The sequence below is a fragment of the Podarcis bocagei genome (genome assembly GCF_964188305.1).
Source record: "Podarcis bocagei genome assembly, chromosome: 8".
Lineage (NCBI taxonomy): Eukaryota > Metazoa > Chordata > Lepidosauria > Squamata > Lacertidae > Podarcis > Podarcis bocagei.
In genome coordinates, this window is record NC_138133.1 from 43,948,862 (window position 1) to 43,969,609 (window position 20,748).

General features: G+C 43.6%; 1 protein-coding gene across 2 annotated transcripts in view; it reads right to left on the bottom strand.

Moving 5' to 3' along the window:
- Positions 1-6,395: 6,395 nt before the first annotated feature.
- ARHGAP28 (Rho GTPase activating protein 28) overlaps positions 6,396-20,748 on the bottom strand; it is a 62,755-nt gene continuing 48,402 nt past the window's right edge. For both annotated transcript variants that reach the window (XM_081205610.1, XM_081205611.1), the window contains exons 10-15: positions 13,128-13,210; positions 11,249-11,446; positions 9,488-9,631; positions 8,476-8,600; positions 7,964-8,022; positions 6,396-6,980 (exon numbers count right to left, since the gene is read on the bottom strand). In XM_081205610.1, coding sequence (XP_081061736.1) covers positions 6,889-6,980; positions 7,964-8,022; positions 8,476-8,600; positions 9,488-9,631; positions 11,249-11,446; positions 13,128-13,210 — 701 coding nt within the window. In that variant the 3' untranslated portion in view covers positions 6,396-6,888. The remainder of the gene's footprint in view (positions 6,981-7,963; positions 8,023-8,475; positions 8,601-9,487; positions 9,632-11,248; positions 11,447-13,127; positions 13,211-20,748) is intronic.

Below are 20,748 nucleotides of genomic sequence, written 5' to 3' on the forward strand. Positions count from 1 at the left end.
TTGAGTACTGGTTTTCATTTTGGGTGAAATTTGTTTCTTTCTCTCCCCGCCTCCCACCCAAAGTGTTTACAGTGTATCTTCTGCGGATTTGTTTGACAGTATTTCATTTGGCGTATATTGGTTTTTCTATAATAAAGCTATAAAATGGGGCCCCATGCAGTAAAACATTATTTCAGGTTGTGTGTGTTTTGTAGCTGTAAAATGTGACTCAGAAAAAATGTTAGGTAAAGGCACAAGCTTGAGGAATTTAGTAGGAAGTCAATGCTAAAATCTTGAGGAGATTCTGCCTGTAGCATTTCAGTAAATCACATCTGACCGCTACTGCTGAAAACTTCACACTGGTAATGCTGCTAGTAATTTGTATTCTGTATAGAAAAGAAGCTCAGCTGGAAGCTGAGTATGTAAATTGCTCCCTAACACTTAGAGAGGGGCCAGGTTGCAGAGCCAGTCCAACTTGACCCATGCTGAAGCAAGTGCATATCCTTAGTGGCCATTTGCTATGCAGATGCTCCCCATTTATATTGTAATGAAAGCACTGGAGGCATAATGCTAAGATTCCTCTTGGTGCTGTGCACTTCTGCAGCCCTTGTCACAGACAGATGAGAGAGTTGGCAATCAGCAGAATCGCATGGTGCAACTTTTCCCTGGACTAGATAACATTTAGGATTGTAGGTGTGGAGGTTTGCATGTTTGAATGTTCTCCCACAAAAATGTCCTCCAAATAGAAAAACTATTGTGCTAAGGAGAAGCCTGGACAACAAATCTTCATCACAGAATCCTAGAGTTGGAAGGGATCACCTGCAGTTCAGGAATCTTGCTGAAAGTGGAGCTTGAACCCACAACCCTGATGCTCAACCAACTGAGCTATTTATATTTGCTGTGTTCTGGGAATGACTTTCAGACAGTGCTGTTTTTCTGTTAAGAACATTTTACATCCCTCTCCAGAGCATTTGTAACAACTGAGGCCCACAGATCTCATGTACTGCATTCTGGAAGCCTCTGATTGGCAGGTCACATATATAGCCTGATGTCATTGGTTCACTTTTAGAAGTGGACTAGAAGATACAAAAGGTAAAAAATCTTATTTGGATTACTTCATTATTATTTGGTTTTATAAATATAGTTTCTAGTTATCAATTAGTAAAGCACCCATGTTTCCTTCAGAAGACTTAATAATGCTTAATGCAGCTGATATGAGACCACTGGTTTCCAGAAGTGAGGCTGCAATCCTAATCCCTTACCTGGCAGTAAACCCCACTGAATTCAATGGGACTTCCATCTGAGAACATGGTTAGGGTTGCAGCCAAAGTCTGTAATATCTGTTAGAATCTAAATTTATTCTGGGAGCACTCAACTAATTTGGAAAGCTTAATGTCTTCTTAAAATCTGTTTTAAGGAGTTGATAGGCATGTTTGTTTGATTTTGAAGTGTAGGGTGGTTTTCTTTGTAGCAGATCACATCATGAACCATTAACTAAATTCACTGGGATTAATTGTTCAAGCATAAGACAACATTTTCATGCCTCCAAAAATCCTGGCCATCTAATATACAAACAAGACACAACAAAATATCTTATTTATTTGGTTTAGGAATACAAGATTAATCTAAGTAAGCCTATATATCAAGTCCTTTTTATGCATTTCACTTTTAAGTCACTCATTTTCAGGAAGCCATGTTTTAAATACAAGATGCAAGAAAGAATGTAAGAGGTTTAGTTGATAGCATTTTAATTGTTTTCCTGAATTAAGTACACACATGCTCTACTTTCTAAATCCTCTGTGTTTAGTCAGAATGCTGTAATCAAACATTCACAACAGATGGTCAATGAAAACAAATGCTAACAGATTTCATTTTAAAGGAGTGTTTAAATACTACTAGAGTATTATTATATTTTAAGGAGTGCTTTAAAAAGTGATATGCCTCTGACATTAGCTTCCAGCTGAATTCAGTATGAACAGAAATGAAAGTGCAGAGGTTGGTTTTTTTTAATCTAGTACAATACTTAAGACACTTAACACGTTAAACGTTCGCTAAAGTCCAGATTTAACCATGGAAAAGAAGATATAAAAACTGCAGAATGATAGTTTCCCCTCCCTATATAATAGAAAAATGGATGTTGCAATAGAAGGGAATGCCTGCAGCTATACAAATATTAGAATCTGGGTTGGGGGGCATCCTTGCCTTCTGTCAAATGAATTGGAGGAAAAGAGCAGCCAATGCACACTTGCCTTCATGCAGCCAGGACAACAGCAGTGTGTAGGTGCAGGTCACTAGCTGTACCTGCTGTCAGCTAGGCTGAAGGGAAGCAAGCAGCTTTTTGTTTGCTTCTCTTTACTTGCTTCTCTCTATTCTGGGGCCTATATGATAGGTGGGGGGAAATTGGGTTGTGGGGATAAGCACAATTAGGAACATTATCCCAGAGCCCAATTTCACTTTCCACCTAAGATAATATACGGTACAAGTGATACTGTTTGCTTGCAACTTAAAGGGGTGTATGTGTCTACTATACATTTTGGAAAGTTGTTAAGATATCGTAACCAAATTTTGCATGATGCTTCCTGAGATCAAGGAGCAGGCTTTTTCATCCATGTCAGATGAATCAAGATTCCCCCATGAACCTTTTAAAACTGTACTTATTTTAACCACTGATGTCAGAACTGCAGTGATTTTTTTGGTTCCTCAGAATTCCCAAGCAAGGCCAGGTATACAAGGCTGCTAGTGTTTATAAAAAGAACAAAGTTGGCTTGATTATTTGAATAATTTGCCCACCTTTCCTGGGGTCCTTTAACTGACAATGGGAGAGTATCCTTTGCAGCTTAAGAGCTGACCAAATTGACAGCTAGAGCTCTCCAGTATCTGTTTACTTCCATCCCAGTGTCTGTCTTCCACTGAGGAAAGTTTTGTAGTTTCTGATGCACTGTAGGGTAGGTTAGAAGAGGCAAGTGTGGTTGGCACAGCACCTTTCCTGTTGTGCTACCCCATCTGGACTCTGATCCTGTTGTGGAAAGCGAATGGCTCAGTTGAGAAACTGGGTTCAAATCTTCCATAGGGTAGAAAGGAAAATATGGGAAGATGGCTCTTTCCATGACCATACAGATATGAGTAGTTGACAAACTGAAATGGAAAGCATTGGAAAGAAGCACTGGTGGAAAATACTTGGTCATGTGCAGAGAGGTAAATAGTGGCACAGGAAATAAACACTGATATAGTTCCAGCTGATTGAAAGTTGGGTAGTTAGATAAAATAAAAGACAACCATTGTGTGAACCAGATAGCACTTCATGACACTGAAGGGAAAAGAGCTTCGGCTGTTAAAAACACACTGATAAGCTTATAACACATGAACATCAAAAAAGACCAGGTTGGAAAGGTAGAGTCAAGAGCGGAAAATGCATTCTCTTAACCTTGCCTTTCACTCCTGTGGCAATTTAGCACAGGTTCATACATGCAAATAAAAATTAATAATAACTCAGTAAGCTTGTAGTGAAGGGAAAGTAGAACCCACAAGCTGAATGTCCCCACATTTTGCCCCCAAGCTGAATGCACACCTCCAAGTTTAGTTAGCACTGATCACATGTAGTGGGGAAGCGGCTGGTTCAATCCACCCCCCCCATGAACAGCTGATCAGGGCAGACTAGGTATTTGGGTCCTTTCGGATTAAATGCAAAGGTGCTGAGCATGTATTAGTCTAAAAAAAAATACAATGAGGTAGTTTGCACTGTTAAGACATGAGCAACTGATTGTTATAGAATGTTCCAGTACTTCACTTGATTTTAGCCGAAAGGCTGAGAAGCCTTTTAAGACTTTATTCTGTTTTGTACAATCACAGGCTCTCCACTCACTCCTGGGCACACAACAGAGCTTTCTCTCCTGTCCCCTCCAACTGCCTGCATGCCTTCAAAATCAGTACATAAGGAGAGTCCTGCTGCTGCAGCAATGGATACAGCTCACGGAGTGTAAACTTTGTGCCATCTCTGCCTAATATCCCTCTAAATGTTTTGAATTGTCCCCCTATATCCAAAAGTTACTACATCAATATATGCTACATTGACTTCATTTAATGAAATCAATGGGATTCCCATTGTTCAATGCCATCCGGAAAAAAACTATGCCGAGGCCTATTGAGTTAGTGCACTTGCTAGTTATAGCTCAAAATACCCACCCTTCTTGCTTTCCATGGCCCACAGCCCAGCTTTTTAAGAGAAAACCAAACCACACTGAATTAACTGTGCAGTAAGTATTTGAATTTAAATGAGATTCTGCTTTGCATCTTATGAGGTTTACCAAAAAACCCACAAAAATCTTTCTACAGATAGGAATAAAAATGGAAATATAGATTCATGCTGCAGAACTAGCCTCCTATTGCAACCATCAGTCACTTAATACCTCTCATTGGACATCCAAATTTCTCCCTAAATCTATTTAATTCAACTTAATTCAAGGCCTGATTCAGCCAACATTAGGCACTTTTCTTTTTCTTGTTATGCAAGAGATTTAAACACATACTCAATTCTCCAGTTAAAAGTGCTCAGTGTTGTCTGGATTTCCCCAAAGTTTATACAAGTAGCCTTCAATGTTTTGAGACCTTTGATACAAACATGTGTCTGGGAACTCATTTCTTTTTTTTTATCCATATATTTGTATGGTGATAGTGCTGCAGTTGTGACCCATCTTAGATCAGGCTGGGACCTGATAGTGAAGGGGTAGCCAATGTGGAACTTACACCTTCTATTATCCTTAAGCTATTGATCATGCTGGCAGTGGCTGATGAGAGCTGCAATCTGAAACGTCTACTTCTGCAGTAATGGGGCCCTGACCCAACAGATGAAAACCAATGGTCTAAAATGCCTCTTACTAAAAACACACTTCATTAAGGCTCTGATTAAAAGAATCTAAGATCACTTCTCCCATATTTCTGTAAACGTGAAAGAGAAGCCATTGTTTTAAACACTGTTGGTTCAAAATTAAAAGGCAAAAGAAATAAAAGGAGGAATGGGCACCTCTCAAATAAGTCATCACATCTCATAGGCTGAGAATGCTTAACAGTATGGCTGGTTTTTTAAAGCAGACTTGAAAATTTCATGAACAATCAAGGCCTCCATCTATCATCTAGTTCTTTCCAAGTGGTTCACGTGTAGCTCAATCAATAGCACAGTCTGTGAAATAAATGTGTTACAAATCAACTTGTATTATTTGTTACACATTAATTTGAACATTGGTAAAGTCAGAGAAATGCCATTAAAATGCTGAATACCTATATGTTTATATACATGCACGGTAAATTAACAGTAAAAAAAAATGCCTTTACATAGTAGTTTCCCCCTTCTCATTGGCAGTAGTAATAAGACCTGAGGCACAGGTATTACCGTATTTTTCGCCCCATAAGACGCACCGGCCCATAAGACGCACCTAGATTTTAGGGGGGGAAATAAAGGAAAAAAAAATTATTTCCCCCCCAGGTGCGCTGCGCTAATCCAGAAGCTTGGGGCAAGCTGAGGTCAGCACGCCCCAAGCTTCTGCGTGCCGGCAAGCAGTCCGCTGCCGCCCCAAGCCTCCCGCACCCGGCAGGAGGTCCCGCTGGGTGCGCAAGGCTTGGGGCGGCAGCGGACTGCTTGCGCGCACCTAGAAGCTTGGGGCGTGCTGAGCTCAGCACGCCCCAAGCTTCTGCATGCCGGCAAGCAGTCCGCTGCCGCCCCAAGCCTCCCGCACCCAGCAGGAGGTCCCGCTGGGTGCGCAAGGCTTGGGGCGGCAGCGGACTGCTTGCGCGCACCTAGAAGCTTGGGGCGTGCTGAGCTCAGCACGCCCCAAGCTTCTGCATGCCGGCAAGCAGTCCGCTGCCGCCCCAAGCCTCCCGCACCCGGCAGGAGGTCCCGCCGGGTGCGCGAGGCTTGGGGCGGCAGCGGACTGCTTGCGCGCACCGAGAAGCTTGGGGCAGGCTGAGCTCAGCTGGCCCCAAGCTTCTAGGTGCGCGCAAGCAGTCCGCTGCCGCCCCAAGCCTCGCGCACCCAGCGGGACCTCCCGCCGGGTGCGGGAGGCTTGGGGCGGCAGCGGACTGCTTGCGCGCACCGAGAAGCTTGGGGCGGGCTGAGCTCAGCTGGCCCCAAGCTTCTCGGTGCGCGCAAGCAGTCCGCTGCCGCCCCAAGCCTCGCGCACCCGGTGGGACCTCCTGCCGGGTGCGCGAGGCTTGCAGACACTCGCCCGAAGCAGGGGGAGCCCTCCAGAGGGCTCCCCGTGCTTCGGGCGACAGGCTGCCGCCCCAAGCCTCGCGCACCCGGTCGGACCTCCTGCCGGGCGCGCGAGGCTTGCAGGCATTCGCACCATAAGACGCACCCCGATTTCCCCTTCATTTTTGGAGGGGAAAAAGTGCGTCTTATGGGGCGAAAAATACGGTAACATTTGACAATAAAAGCTTTCCTTTCAACATGAATAAGTTGTCACAGAATTTTGGCACTGCCTTTTTCCATATTGAATGATACTTCCTCTTTTCCTTTGACTATCTTGTTATTAGTGGTTCATCCTTTGTCTCCTGGGAGGTCTCAGAATTTCTTCCATATAAAAGGCAGGTGGCAAGATAGGGAAAAAATCCAGTTTTTATATTCTGTTAAACAAAAAGTTCTATCTATATTCCTTCATGTCAGTTGAAACAGCCACCAGTAAAACCAGTATTAAAATGTACTCATTTCAAAATAAATTATTATAACAAACCCTAAGGTTGGGTTGTATGATGCATTGGAAGGGACAAAATTATAAAATATGTTCAGAAGATCATGCAGAGTAGCAACTACTTTGGTTTCATCCTTAGCAAGATGGCTCTTCTTCATGTGGAAGCTTATCAACCATCCTTTTGGCATTTTCGGAAGTGATTTGCCAAGGTGTCTTTTTACAAGTTTCAACTTATTTTTGGTTTTATCACCCATTCCGCTTGAGGATTTGCATGGTAAACATCCAGCATGTAAGCATCTGGATCCAAACAGTGCTGTCCTGAAAGAAACATAGGATTTTTAAAAAAAATGTTTTTAGCTTTGTTTATAAGCTGTGGTAGATTTTTATAAAGTCATTTTTTTCATTCAGGGACAGGGAACCTGTAGCACGCTGTATACTGCTCAGAGTACAACTGCTGTCAGCCCCCACCAGAAGGCTAATAGTCAAGGATGACAAGAGCTACAGTCCAACAACAACTGGAAGGCCACAGATTTCCTTCTTCCTGTTCCAATATAAATCCTCCATAGCTGTAATGTGTGAATTCTACATTTCCTGAAATATCTCCTTTTGCCTTTGAATGATGCTCGAAATTCAGTAAAACCATCAGGGTACAGGAACTCCCATAACTGCAGTAAACCCCACAAATATTTATCTGCTGGCCTTGTAGTTTCTGTTTGAACTGGGGACTCTCTAAACAGGGAAGACAGGGGGATTGGGACATAAGGAAGAACAAATTCATTTTCTGTGCAATAAACGGAACATACGTTAAGGTCTTAAGGGTGTTCCTGCAGACACATAGTAAATGAAAAATTGCACTCTTCCTACCTGTCCCTCAACAAAGCCTGTGAGCAAGAAGTTCTATGTGTTTTCATCTTTCACATTCAAAACATATCTTAATGTTTAAAAGCTACAACATTATGTAAATTTGACTTTAATAATTATTGAAATAATAACGATATTTTTGATGCCCATTTTTGTCCCTACCCAGGTTGGGGCCTTGGGCAGGTGCTTTTATTACCCACTCTAGCTAGAGTACTGGCAGGAGTACTTTCATGGTAAGCTATACATGAGGCAGCAGAATGAGACTTTTAATGCTACCCCATGATTCCATTATTTCAGTAGTATGTGGCGCATGGGTCAATATCGCCTGGCAAAGCTAGATGACTCTGCCTTGCTTGCTGCTTATCACAGTTGACTTTAGGCACATATCTAAAAACCAATCTAGAAGACAAGCTTGTTATTGCTTCGATTTAAGCACTAACCTATATTTCCTCCGATTTCATGTAAACTTTGAATCTGCATCTTCTCTGATGATCCGTGGCTACAAAAGAAAACAAACAAAACATTAACAATCATATCCTCAGACTGCTGGTAGTGGTAAAGTTTAATCTGATGGGATTTTAACCGCCTACAGAGTGCCCTGATGGGCTTGCATCACCTTTCTGTCTCCCATAATGGTCTCAGCTGTTGTTGTTTGGTGCTCAGAGGCAACAAATTATTGGAAGTTGTTTGATGACTGGTGAAAACAAATTGGGCTGTAAACTGTGTGCCTGCAAAGCAATCACCTGGCAGCTTTACATTAGCCTGACTCTTGTCAGCTCTTGCTTGTGTGAAGCTTGCATGTATAACCATTCAGAAGAATGTAAAGAATGAATGGAAGCTTCTCTTGCTCCTCACACAGTTAGATACAACTGAAGTTGGAATTATGAAAGGAACAGTATGGTTCTCCAAAATCTTCCCATGAGCTGTTGCTCATCTTCTTGCTTTTACTCACCTGTTTTCACAGTAAAACCGTGCCAGAATATCTTTGGCTTTTGTTTGATTGTTCAGCTGGATTGCCATAGAGACTTTTGAATGCAATGGAGCATGAACTCTTATCACCCCTTCTGGTATATCAGACTGTAGAAACAGAGGAGAAAAACAACTTGCTAAAGTCAACAAATTGGTTGGGCAAAGAATCCTTTTCAAAGGCAGTACCATCCATTCATCTAATATAATATGGGATAGCTGCTAGTCTTCACTTTCTGAAAAGCCCTGGGACCGATGAAAAAGACTCTAAAAGAAAGCTGGGGGTGGGGGGCCGGAGATAGGTTGTTCTCCCCCTCCCACCTTTTGCCCTACGGAGCCCAAGCCCAAGCAGAACTTTGATTTGGTGTGTCAGCCACTACCCACCCAGTAGAATTGCACTGCCTGGAAATAAATTAAGGCATGTCTGGGCCTTTTGAGTAGACTGTTGGTGGCTCTTAATTACTTAACTCATTCATATTTTAACACTTTATACCCTGCATTTTAGAGGAACTCCCCCCCCCCAAAGCAGATATCAACAGAAAACAATTCAGCTAATGTAAATTCAAAAACAAAATTCAAAAAAACCTTAAAAGCAATAAAAATAAAATACAGAAGCAAAATAAAACAATGCTTAAGAAGGGCAAAACCACACACTTAACAAAAACAGCGAGCAGGAGTCGTGCAAGGAAAGCTCTGAAGGAAGACACCAAGGCATGTCCTAGGCTCCAGCTGATGTCTCAGACTCCACTTGGAGCCCCTTGTATGGAAGGATTGGGGTTCATGCCCGAATTATAATACATCTGTCCTTCAGTAGTTGAAAAGCCTTGCCACTGGCACAATTCAGTGTGTTGGCTTCATTCTATAAAGCCCCAGAACAGCCTTCCCTGTATCACATTCTTTTAATGCCATTGTTGTGAACTGCTTCTGGCATAATTTTTATTTAAAATAAATAAATGCAACTAACTAACCACCACAAACAGTAAAAATATTAATACCACCTCTGTTCTTTCAGGCCTCTCCCGTTCCATAGTTTTTCTTCTCAATAGCCTCCGCACACCCTTGTCAAACATCAGCTGTCTCTTTGTATTGTTTATGGCAGCTTCGTTCATCTTTCTCACCTGAGATATCAGAAATGTTGGAACCTAAAAAGAAGGGAGAAAATAAAACTGAGTCTGCATTACAAATTACTTCCTAAAAGCCTTTCCACCCCAGTGCACACACACACTCCTGGAACATAATCCTACTGTAGAAAATCCCAGTGTACAATCTTGAAAACAGAGGTCTCATTTCAACTTCCTGAAAAGAAGCATGCAGAATCTTAAGTAGCATTTTCTGCACTATCTCATCAATCATAGCTTTCATCCCTGAAATTGAAGTAACAGTTCTGGCTGTAAATCTACTTATTCAGCTTCTTAATTCTCTACAGAGAAAGGTGATGAGTTCCTGCAATATCCCCTTTTAAGCCTTTTTCGTACTGCAAAGTTCTTGAACGTACCAATAGTTTGACATGCTAACAGTGCACTTATTACAAAGCTTCAGAAGTCCCATTTGTAACAAGGTGGATCAAGCCCAGCCTTCATGGTCTTGCATAATGACAAATCAAAGAGATTATAGATGAAAAATGCTTGTCACTACTGGGTTATCCTTCTTCCAGCTTCTCAGACTTCCTGCCTTAGGTTTCCCAAATCCTTGCTAAGAGAAAGAAGCTTTAACAAATATATCTTTCATGTGTGCCTTTACTACAGCTGTTCCTCTGATTTATTACTTTAAAAGAAATAGTTTGCCTATAAATGCTCTGTGTGCTTTATATTTTGCACTTCAGTCCCTATTTCTGTGAAATTACTAAACATATCTGCATTAGTTCTCAGCCTGGACTTGTTCAGCTTGAGACTGTGAAATTAACATTTGTAAAAATAGAGATGATGCATTTGCAAGGGTCTCCAAGACTGCAAGACAGAGATTAGGCTGGCATGAAGCCTGATTTTTTTTCTACTGGAAAATGGTACTCAGTATATGCTCAGAGGTGCTTTCTCTTGCCAGCTAGACTGAATGTTCAGAAACAAGTGTGGGAGGTATCATTGATGATCCTCAAAAGTGGATCTTCTTGGTCAAGAAACATGGTCATTTAAATCAAACCTGGAGAAGTAATGTTCATCTGGTATGCAGAGACCAGTATGCAGAAAAGCCAGTATATTGCTGTGCAACAACAAGAGGAGTAATCTGGAAAGCCTGCAAGTGGGAAAGCTATACCTATATGGAAATTAATTCGTATCTTAATATACAAAAAGAACTATTTTAAATTAAGCCCTAGCTGCTATATTTTTCAAGTAACAGAATTTTATCCATTAAAATAAAAATAAAAAATCTTAACTGCTTGGAATTATCAAGGTAGCATATTCTCTAGCATCAGTTTTATCTCATATTTGGCAGAGCTTCTTCAGAGTTTGCTTGCATAATTGATTGATTGATTGATTGATGTTATTATTATTTACAGCCCAGCAACTCTGGGCAGTTTCCAGTACATATAAAAACATAATAAAACGTCAGATATGAAAAACTACCCGATACAGGGGTGCCTTCAGAAAAACAAGGAATAAACTCCACAAGCATTCTCCATCAATGCATTTCCATGTTTTGAAAATATGCGTCTGTTGGATTCTGCCTGGCACCCATCAGTTAAAATCACAGGAGCTCTACGAAGGAGATGTGATAAGTCTATTTAACCTTAATAATAAGACAGAATAAAAACTTTTGCTTACCATCCACAGGATATCCTGATATTTAATCAAAAGTCTCACGACATGAGCTGTAGTGGCTGCTGCTAGCATCTCTTCTTGGTTTGCACGTTTGCCTTTGTAGATGAAGAGGTTTGGGGCAACAATCATGGATACATTCCATAAAGTCATTTTGTTTTTCCTTTCATTTGCAACCACCTTCTTCAAGAACTGTAAAAGGGCCTAGTAGAGAGAAGGCTACTCAGACTCAATTTACTGGATCACAGAGACCCTTTAGGGTGTTTCCTGACCTGCATGGTTATTAATTTTATTCAGTTTAGCCAAAGTAAATCATAGAATTGGAAGTTGGAAGGGACTGTGAGGGTCATCTAGTCCAACCCCCTGCAATGCAGGAATCTTTTGCCCAACATGGGGCTTGAACCCACAACCCTGAGATTAAGAGTCTCATGTTCTACTGAGTTACACATAAGCTAGGGACGACTTTTCAATGGATTTAATTATGCTTAGTTCAGTACTGAATTGTGGCACTTGCAAAATAAACATCAAAGGATGCCTGAAATTAATTAGCATGCACAATCATTCCTGAATAGCAAATCAAGGTGCCATTGATGTTATTTAACAAGTTATTCAATTTGACCTGCATGTACTTCCACTATTGTGTAAAGAGATGTTTCCAAAACAGTGGACATCCTGGTGGGGTTTGGGTTACTTTCAGGTGGGCCTGAGTGCTGCCACAGCCCCCCGGTGCCTCCTCTCTTCCCACCACAGCCACGTTATAGCCTTTTGATTGGACCAAGGACAGCATCTCCTTGCATGCTGACGAAAGGGTGGCTGGGAGACAAAGAAGTTCCAGGGGAGAGGAGGGAAGGGAGGTCTCTCTCCTTTGAGGGGAAAGGACTAGAGGGGTTGAAGGAATTTAGAAAGTGAAATAAAAGGTTGATATTTATTATTAATAATAATAAACAGTATTTTGGGTTTGGGGGCAAAGTTAAAAACTGGGTGTGAAAAAAGAAGGGGAGGAGAAATTACAGGACAGTTAAAAACACATTGAAAGGTATGCGAGAGTGGAAAGGGCAAAATTATATAAAAGGCTGCCTTCACGTAAGAGTCTCTGCATGAACACAGTCTTTGTAAATTGGGAAGCAGCGTCACATTACCTTCAGAGCAAAGGTTTGTGCATAGCGTGAGAAAAACTGGATCTATGGAACTCCTTGCCAAAGGAAAATGCTGTGGCAAATAATTTAGCAATTTCCAATGATGAATTAGATATGAGTAGGCAATTACAGTGGTACCTTGGGTTACATACACTGCAGGTTACATATGCTTCACGTTACAGACTCCGCTAACCCAGAAATAGTACCCCGGGTTAAGAACTTTGCTTCAGGATGAGAACAGAAATCGCGTGGCAGCGGTGTGGCAGCAGCGGGAGGCCCCATTAGCTAAAGTGGTGCTTCAGGTTAAGAACAGTTTCAGGTTAATAACGGACCTCCGGAACGAATTAAGTACTTAACCTGAGGTACCACTGTATGTCAGTAACTGTCAGCTGATTATGCCAAACTGTCTTCATTTGCCACTAATCTGTGACTGACTCTGCCCTTGCATCACCATTTTGTGACTGGTGGGCTTCAGCCATTTCACGTGAGTGCTGGGTGTGTGTGTGTAGAAACCGAGAGTCCTTGCTGCGGAGCATTTTTGCAAGCTTGCGAAAGAAGGAGTTCCATTAATTACAGAAATAATTCAACTAGCCTTCTCTACGTTTTCCCCACAGGAAAGCCTTTTCCTGAGCTGAGGAAAGGAAAATGACAAGTTTGGGGAGTTTTTGCTTCTAGGTTCTACATATAGAATTGGCTCGTTTAAAAATAAACAAATACAGATGGCAAACCTCATTGAGCAACGTGCCTACCTTGGCTGCGTCCCTGCTGGCATCCGGAAGCAACATGATCAGCAAATGCAAAGCTTGCAGCTGTAATTTGACTTTGGAGATTTCTAAGAATAAAATGATGGGGGAGAGTCTGTTAAAGAACCGTCTGGGGGAAAGCCGACACTATATATTTATATTTGGGGTTTTTTAAAAATTACTGTAATACCCAAGATACTGGCTTTGGGCTGGATGCAAAAGCCTGTGCAATGTCATCTTCTAACACAACTGAGCTTTCCCTCTGCATCCACACACCCCAAACTGGCTGAGGAGGGTGGGAAGGGGAACTCCCAGAAGCGCACAAAGGGGGAAGAGAGGGGAAATCATTCCCCCAGGCAAAGACTCTCCTCCCTGAAAGAGAGGGGAGGGGTTGTGGTCGGGAGCCTGAGCCCCGCCTAGCAGGGGGCGTAGCCCCCTGCCTTCAGCTCACCTGGCTGGCGCTCACGCCCCCTCGGAGGGCCACCCAACCAGGTGCCACTGAGGGGGCGTGTTCAGCAGCTTTTGCTGCAGCGACAGCCTTTTCCCGGCCTCATTCTCCGTCGTCGCCTCTTCGGGAAGTCATCAGCTAGGAGTCATCTCAGTTATCACAGGGAAGAGCCATGAGGTTTGGAGTCGGGGGAGGGGTCTGTGTGTGTGGAGGCTGCCTGGTTCCTGGCTTGCCTTTTAACTTTAAAAACCCAGGCAGCCAGGTTTGCCTTGCTGTGTCTTCTTTTCCGGGTAAAAACCTACATTTAACCTTCTATTTCCCCCCCCCCCCCCACTCCTGGTGCCTGATTTGTTTGTGCAGCCTGAGTGCGAATTAACCTTTCTTAAGCTGCAGCTTGTTCCCTTGCCCAGCACATGCCCCCAGCGAGGTCTGAGTGTGAGTGTGGCTCCGTCTTTCTTTCTTCCTCGTATCCTCGCTTTCCTTACCCTGCCTCTGCCTTGGTGGCAGTGCGTTTTTATTTAATTTTTGGCCAGGGTGCTTGTACGTTTTCCCCTCTATTGCCCTTACCTGTCCAATTGCATGGCTGGTCTGGGTGACTGAGTGGGTTTGCCTTACATTTTAATTTGTTGGCCAGTGTGCTGGCGCGTTTTCCCTCTCCATTGTCCTTGAGAGCCTGGATAGCTCAGTTGGTTAGAGCATGGCACTGACAATGCCTAGGTTGCAAGTTCGATCCCTGTTTGGGACAGCTGAATATTTCTGCATTGCTTGGGTTGGACTAGATGATCCTCAGGGTTCCCTTTCCTCTTCCTCTCTAATTTTAAGTTGTGTGTGTGTGTGTGTGTGCGTGCTTGCAGCGTGTGTTTGTGCTTGCTGTTTATTGTGCCTGCCGTTTATTTATTTATTACTCTTCTAGTGTGGGTTTAATTTACCCTGCCATCCCTTCCATTGGTAGCACTTGAAGCGGGAGCCCCCTGTAAAATTTTAAAGGCTGCCGGGGCTTGGAATAGACTGTGCGCTTAAACCTCACCCGTCTTGGTTTCTCTAAGCCACCCCCCCTTCGCTTGATGTTTGGGGGAAGAAATAGGGCAGGGCTTGGGGTAGACAACTCAGGGTTTCTGATCAGGGAACCATTCCTCAGCACTCCATGTCTATACGTTTAAAACCTTTGAGGGTGGGCCTTTGCCTGGTTCTTGTCATTGGCTTCACTTGCCAGTACAGGCTCCCTAAAGAAAACCACTTTTACACAACAACAACAACAACAAAAGTTTTCGGCTTATAGTACCTTACTGAAAAGTCCAGGTTAACCCACGGTTTATATTTCCATTTCTTTTTGGCTCACTGTAAAGGACAGCTATTTTCCTTTTCTTCAAAGACTTCCTTGCCCAGCATGTTCATTTTACTCCCCCCACCCCTCACCCCTCCCAACTCCCCCCCACGCTTTCCTCCTCCCTCCACCCATCCTCCCTCCCTCCCCCCACCCTTTCAGGAGATACATCGGGGTCTTGGGAGTTCCCTTTGCTTCTTGCCAGAGTCATCACAGCTGCCAGACAGGTTTTTCAACTCTCTGCTCTTTCAGCAGCTCTAGTTGCATTGTCAGTTTAACTATCCAGCAGTTTGACCAATTTCAGTCTTTTGTCTGTTTAAGTACCCTTATTTCAATCAACTGGTATTGAGCCGACCTTGTGGGCAAAGATTTATTTTTCTTTGTTTGGCAAAGTTTCCTTTGTTTCAAAGAAGTTTCCCCAGCAGTGGGATATTAAGAGCAACCCCACCCCCCCTTTTCTGAGGGCCGCTGGTGTGGGCCTGGAATCTTATTGATTTCCTTTTCTCTTAATTTGGCTGCAGCTTCTGAGCATCTCCTTGTAAGCAGTTATTTTCAATTCTGTTTGATTACTTGGCAATGCTTTGTGCCTAGATTTGCCTATCATTTAAAAGGGGCAACTCTTATCATAGGCAACTATCTTCTAATTCTGGCTGACTGGAGTTGGGGTTGCTCTGTGTATGGTATTGTTCCTTGGAGCCAGGTGCTAATATGTAGTTGAGCGCTGCTGCAGTGCAGTTAAGTGACGTATAGCTTGTTCATTTTGTCAGCAGTTACGCAGAGCAACTGATAATAGTAATTCCTACTCATAGCTATAAATCCATTGGCTATTAATTGAGATACTATCGATTAATAATTAATCCCTCAACAGTGCTCTGAACTTTATTGATGCACAATAATTGTATACTAGCATTTAATTACAGTTAAGTTATTAATCGAGTGATGATATTAATACTAATTAAAAAATAACAACAATAATAAAATAAAGTAATAAAATAAAATAAATTCAAAATATAAATAATTAATAATTAATAATAACAATAAATAAATAATTATAATTATAAATAATAAATAAAATAATAATAATATTAAAATATAATAAATGAATAAAAAATTAAATATAATAATAATAATAATAATAATAATAATAATAAGTGACAAAATAAATAGTAGGCACATTTTTCTAGTGCACAGAGCAGGCACGGGTGCAGTACCAGCACACACTGCAGTTGTCAACCGTCATAATAATAAACCCAAACCCATTTCGCAGTTCCTTAATGCCTTCAGATCATTCATTGTTGACTATGAATAGCGCTTTCTCTTAGCTATTCTTTAGTTCAATTTGCCTTGCGTTTCTTACTTCCTTGTTTTGCAAACCAGTGGCCAGCCTTTAAACTACCCAGGTGCAGGCCCAAGCCCTCAGACAGGAACGGCGGCTGTGCAAACTAGGTCTCAGGCTTGCTCGCCGACTTTGAGAACTGCACCAGGGCGCCTGCATGGAGACTGCCGGCCCGTATCAATAACCCGGTTGCTTCCAGTTCTTCTAGTTCTTTGCAGAATAAGCAGCCCAGGGTCCAGCTTCCAGAATCAGGCACCTCATCAGCCAGTGATGATGAGTCAGAATGGCTTACGCCCTTTCTGGGGAGGCCGCCGCTATTAGCATCTGGCAGTTAGCCCGTATGTCGAGAAGAAGCCATCAGAGGTGTATCGCACTGGAAAGCTGGGCCTTAGAAAGGATTTAAAACGTAAGGTGTGCTGGTAATTCAATAAAGGGCAATGCCAAAGGCAGTCTTGTAAGTACCCGCATTAGTGTGAGAGATGTGTGGGGGCTCACCCAGCCACAGCGTGTTACAAAGGGAAGCGGCCCTTTTGGGGAGGTCAGGGCTTCCACCACTATAGTTCCAGACGAGCCCCCACAGCAGGGAACCATCGATAAAGTCCTTCTGGGTCTAGCATTTTCTTCAATTCAGCTTTCTCCTCTCCTCAACCTCTTGTCTATCCATCCGGACGGAAGTGCAGCATCCTATCTTTGGAAGGGTTTCTCAGAGGGTTGCAGAATCCCAGTAGTGGCTCCTTAACCGCGAAGGACTCTCCTAATCAGAAGTCAGTAAGGGGAAGGACGCTCGCCTCACCCAACGGGCGGCTACAAAATGTATCATTCCATAACACCTCATACAGGATTTATTTATTTATTTATTTATTTATTTATTTATTTATTTATTTTTCCTGGGTAACCTGCCTTTTTCTCCCAGATCAACTACAAGAGCAAGACCACAGCTTTAACAAAATGACAGCCCAATCAGGAAGACACATGGGAGCAATGATACTGCTTTGAAGTGTTCCAGATCCATTTCCTGTTCTCCCAATTAGCAGGGCAGCTGTGGGCAAAATTGCAAAGAAGTACAATAATGATTTAGTCCTTAGTCCTATAATCTAGTAAGCCTTTAAGCCCAACAGGCGAAATCACATAATTTCAATGCTTTAACTATATTAGGGAACATGTATAGTTAGTAAACAAATTGCTAGTTTGGTGAGAAATAACACTTCACTGAAGTGGATAACGCTTTGGCCAAGAGCTCACCTTTGGCAATCTTCTAGAACATGTTGCATATGTAGCAGTTTTTTCTAGCTTGAGTGAAACTCAAACCTGACATTTACAGTACCAGATAGAAGTGTTCTGGAATGTCCTGGCTGTGTCTGTAGTACAACAGTTTTGGGAAATCTGTAGGAGAGCATCCCTCCAATCTCTTGTCATACTAACAACCGTGTTATCAGCTAACAATCAAAAGTGCTAAAATTTTAGCTACATTGGCAACAGGATGTTGGATAGAAGCAACTGGTTTTCTGAAGCTAAAACTTACAATTTTGTTCTAGGAGTTACTTGATCACAATATAGAACTATTTGTTTATTCATTATGAGTTTTACACATGATGAAAACATATACTCAAGCAGATATTCTATAATCACTGTACTATACTATGATACAGTGCATAATGGACATCCACATTCAACTAGTCTGTGTGTCAGCCCCCTTCAGATTCAGCACAGAGAGCACCAAGTGACTCAGAAACAAATCAGAAGTTTAAAAGTCATGATACAAAATGAGGCTTGGGGCCTATGTGCATATCTAACCTTAAAAATAAAATAAAATAACAAAAACAAACAAACAAACCGCACCACAGGGTAAGACTCCCAAAATCAGTTAAGACAGACCTTGAGATCTGGATCACGTTTCTGCAACGCTTCAATGTAGTCTCCTTATGGCAGGAAATCCTCAACCTGTCCTCAAATTGCCAGGCTCACTGATGCCGCTGGGTCCTTGGGCTTCAGTTTATTCTTTAGGGGACGCTGGTGATTAAGGGAGTATTAGCGTCTGTCGCACCCTCCACCCTCAGGTCTTACAAGAAGGCCTGGTGCGATTTCTTGGGCTTCAGGTTTGGATCTTCGGGGCTTTCTGCTAGCGCACCTCCCACCACCAATGACGTTTTTGCAATACCTTTCACACCTTGATGACCTAGGGCGCACACCTAAAACATTAAAAATACATGTAGCCGCCATTAGCTTCTTTGCTACGGTCACGTTCTCCGATCCATGCAGTGACTTCCTGGCCTTCCTAGAAAATTACAATGGGGTATCTCTATAGCAGGACGTTTTAAATCTGTCCTCAGACTTCCAGGTACAATCGGACGCGGCCGGATCCATAGGCTTCGGCCTGTACTTCAAGGGGCGTTGGTGTGCTCAGCGTTGGCCGACGGCTTGGTTAGGCCAGGCCATCACACAGGATCTCACCTTTCTTGAGTTCTTTCCTATAGTGGTGGCCGTTCACATTTGGACGGAGGAGTTCCGGGACCACCGTGTGTGCTTCAGGACCGACAACCTGGCGGTGGTGAACATTCTTGCCAGGCAGTCATCTCGGTCTGAGAGGGTTTCCTCCCTTTTGCGGGCCTTCGTCCTCCGTTGCATTGAGTACAATATAATATTTTCAGCCAAATTTGTACCTGGAGCCAATAATGATATAGCCGATGCCTTGTCTCGATTCCAGATTCCTCGCTTCCGGTCGCTTGCACCTGGAGCACAACGGTTGCCCGAACCCTTTCCGGAGTACCTGTGGAACGTTGGAGACGCGAAGTGATACAGGGAGTATTAGCGGCCGTAGCACCTTCTACGCTCAGGTCATACAAGAAGGCCTGGAGTGATTTCATGGGTTTCAGGTTTAGGTTATCCGGGCTCTCATATAATGTGCCTCCCACCACAGACGACGTTTTACAGTATCTTTCGCATCTCGACGACTTGGGACGTGCCCCAAAAACTTTAAAGATTCATGTAGCAGCTATCAGTTTCTTTTCAAAAGCTACATTTGCTCATGACCCGTGTAGCGACTTCATGATACGTAGGGCTATCGAGGGTTGGAGCAGGTTACAGCCTCCCAGGGACGAAGGCCGTAAGCCGATTTCCTACGGGTTGTTGTCCCAAATTCGCAAAAAACTCAGGTTGATTTGCTGGTCCAGGTTCGAAGCACGCCTTTTTTCTGCGGCATATTCTATCGCCTTTTTCGGCGCACTAAGGGTTGGGGAGGTTGTGTTTGAAGTTAGTGCACGGGGTTCAAACCGCGGACTCCAGTGCGAGGATGTGCAGCTGTCTAGCTCTTCTGTGTCAGTGCTCATACGACAGTCCAAGACCGATCAGGCTGGCAAGGGTGTCCTGGTCAAACTCTCAGCGTCAACACAGCAGGGCCCATGTCCGGTAAAGGACACTAGGCGGTATCTCGACCTTAGGCCACCTGGCCCAGGTCCGTTTTTTGATTCATGAGGATGGGTCGCCCATGTCGAGATACCAATTCACCAGGGTGCTGCGCAAGGCGATTGAGGCCTGTGGGCTATCTGCCCAGGAGTACGCTGCTCACTCTTTTAGGATTGGTGCCGCAACCACGGCTGCGCACTTAGGGCTACCGGCGGATAGGATCAAAGAAATGGGCTGTTGGAGATCAAATGCTTATAAGTCTTACATTCGCTAGTACGCCTCCAGTCGCTGGGCCCCACTCACCTGCCGTCTTTCTGTCTTTACTCCTAGTGTTGCTCTGAAGAAATGTGTGGATCTGCGGCCACAGTATTGTTCATTGGGCCCGCGTACGTGCAGCAAGTTGCGGCCTGGCACCTAACCTTGGCCTCCCAAATGAGTTTCCTGGTTTGCGAGAAGAGGCATGCGATGGGAGGAGCTGATGCCCTTGCTCCGGGAGAAAGTAGCCAATTGTGGCCCTCCCGACGCCATCGGAATGACCTAACCAGCAGAAAGAGTGTGGACTTATTGGGGAGCATTAAAAGAGACTTGAATACTTTGGCAGCCTTGTGCCCCAGAACGATGGTGTTCTGGTCCTCCTTCCTGAAAAGACTCGAGTGGCGCGGAGCGCAAAATTGTTTGGCCATTGAAAGAACCAGGAAACTCGTAAATCGGGCGGTAGCCCGTTGGGTGCGCTTTATGTCTGGCCGTGTCATCCGGCATGAAAAGACTCGAGTGGCGCGGAGCGCAAAATTGTTTGGCCATTGAAAGAACCAGGAAACTCGTAAATCGGGCGGTAGCCCGTTGGGTGCGCTTTATGTCTGGCCGTGTCATCCGGCATGATCGTATTCGTATTAGCGACCAAGCGCTATACCGGAATGATGGTGTCCACTTATCGGACTTGGGGAGCGACATTTGGCTAGCTAGTGTCAGCAAAAGCATCTGGGATTGGTTGCAGCAGTGAGGGTATTGGCGGCGAGCCTTTGGCTCGGGTGGCGGTTAGGCATTGGAATAATGTGTTGTGGTGTGTCGAAGTGCTAGGTGTGGCCATCGCCTATGCCTTCAATTTTTTAGGGGTATT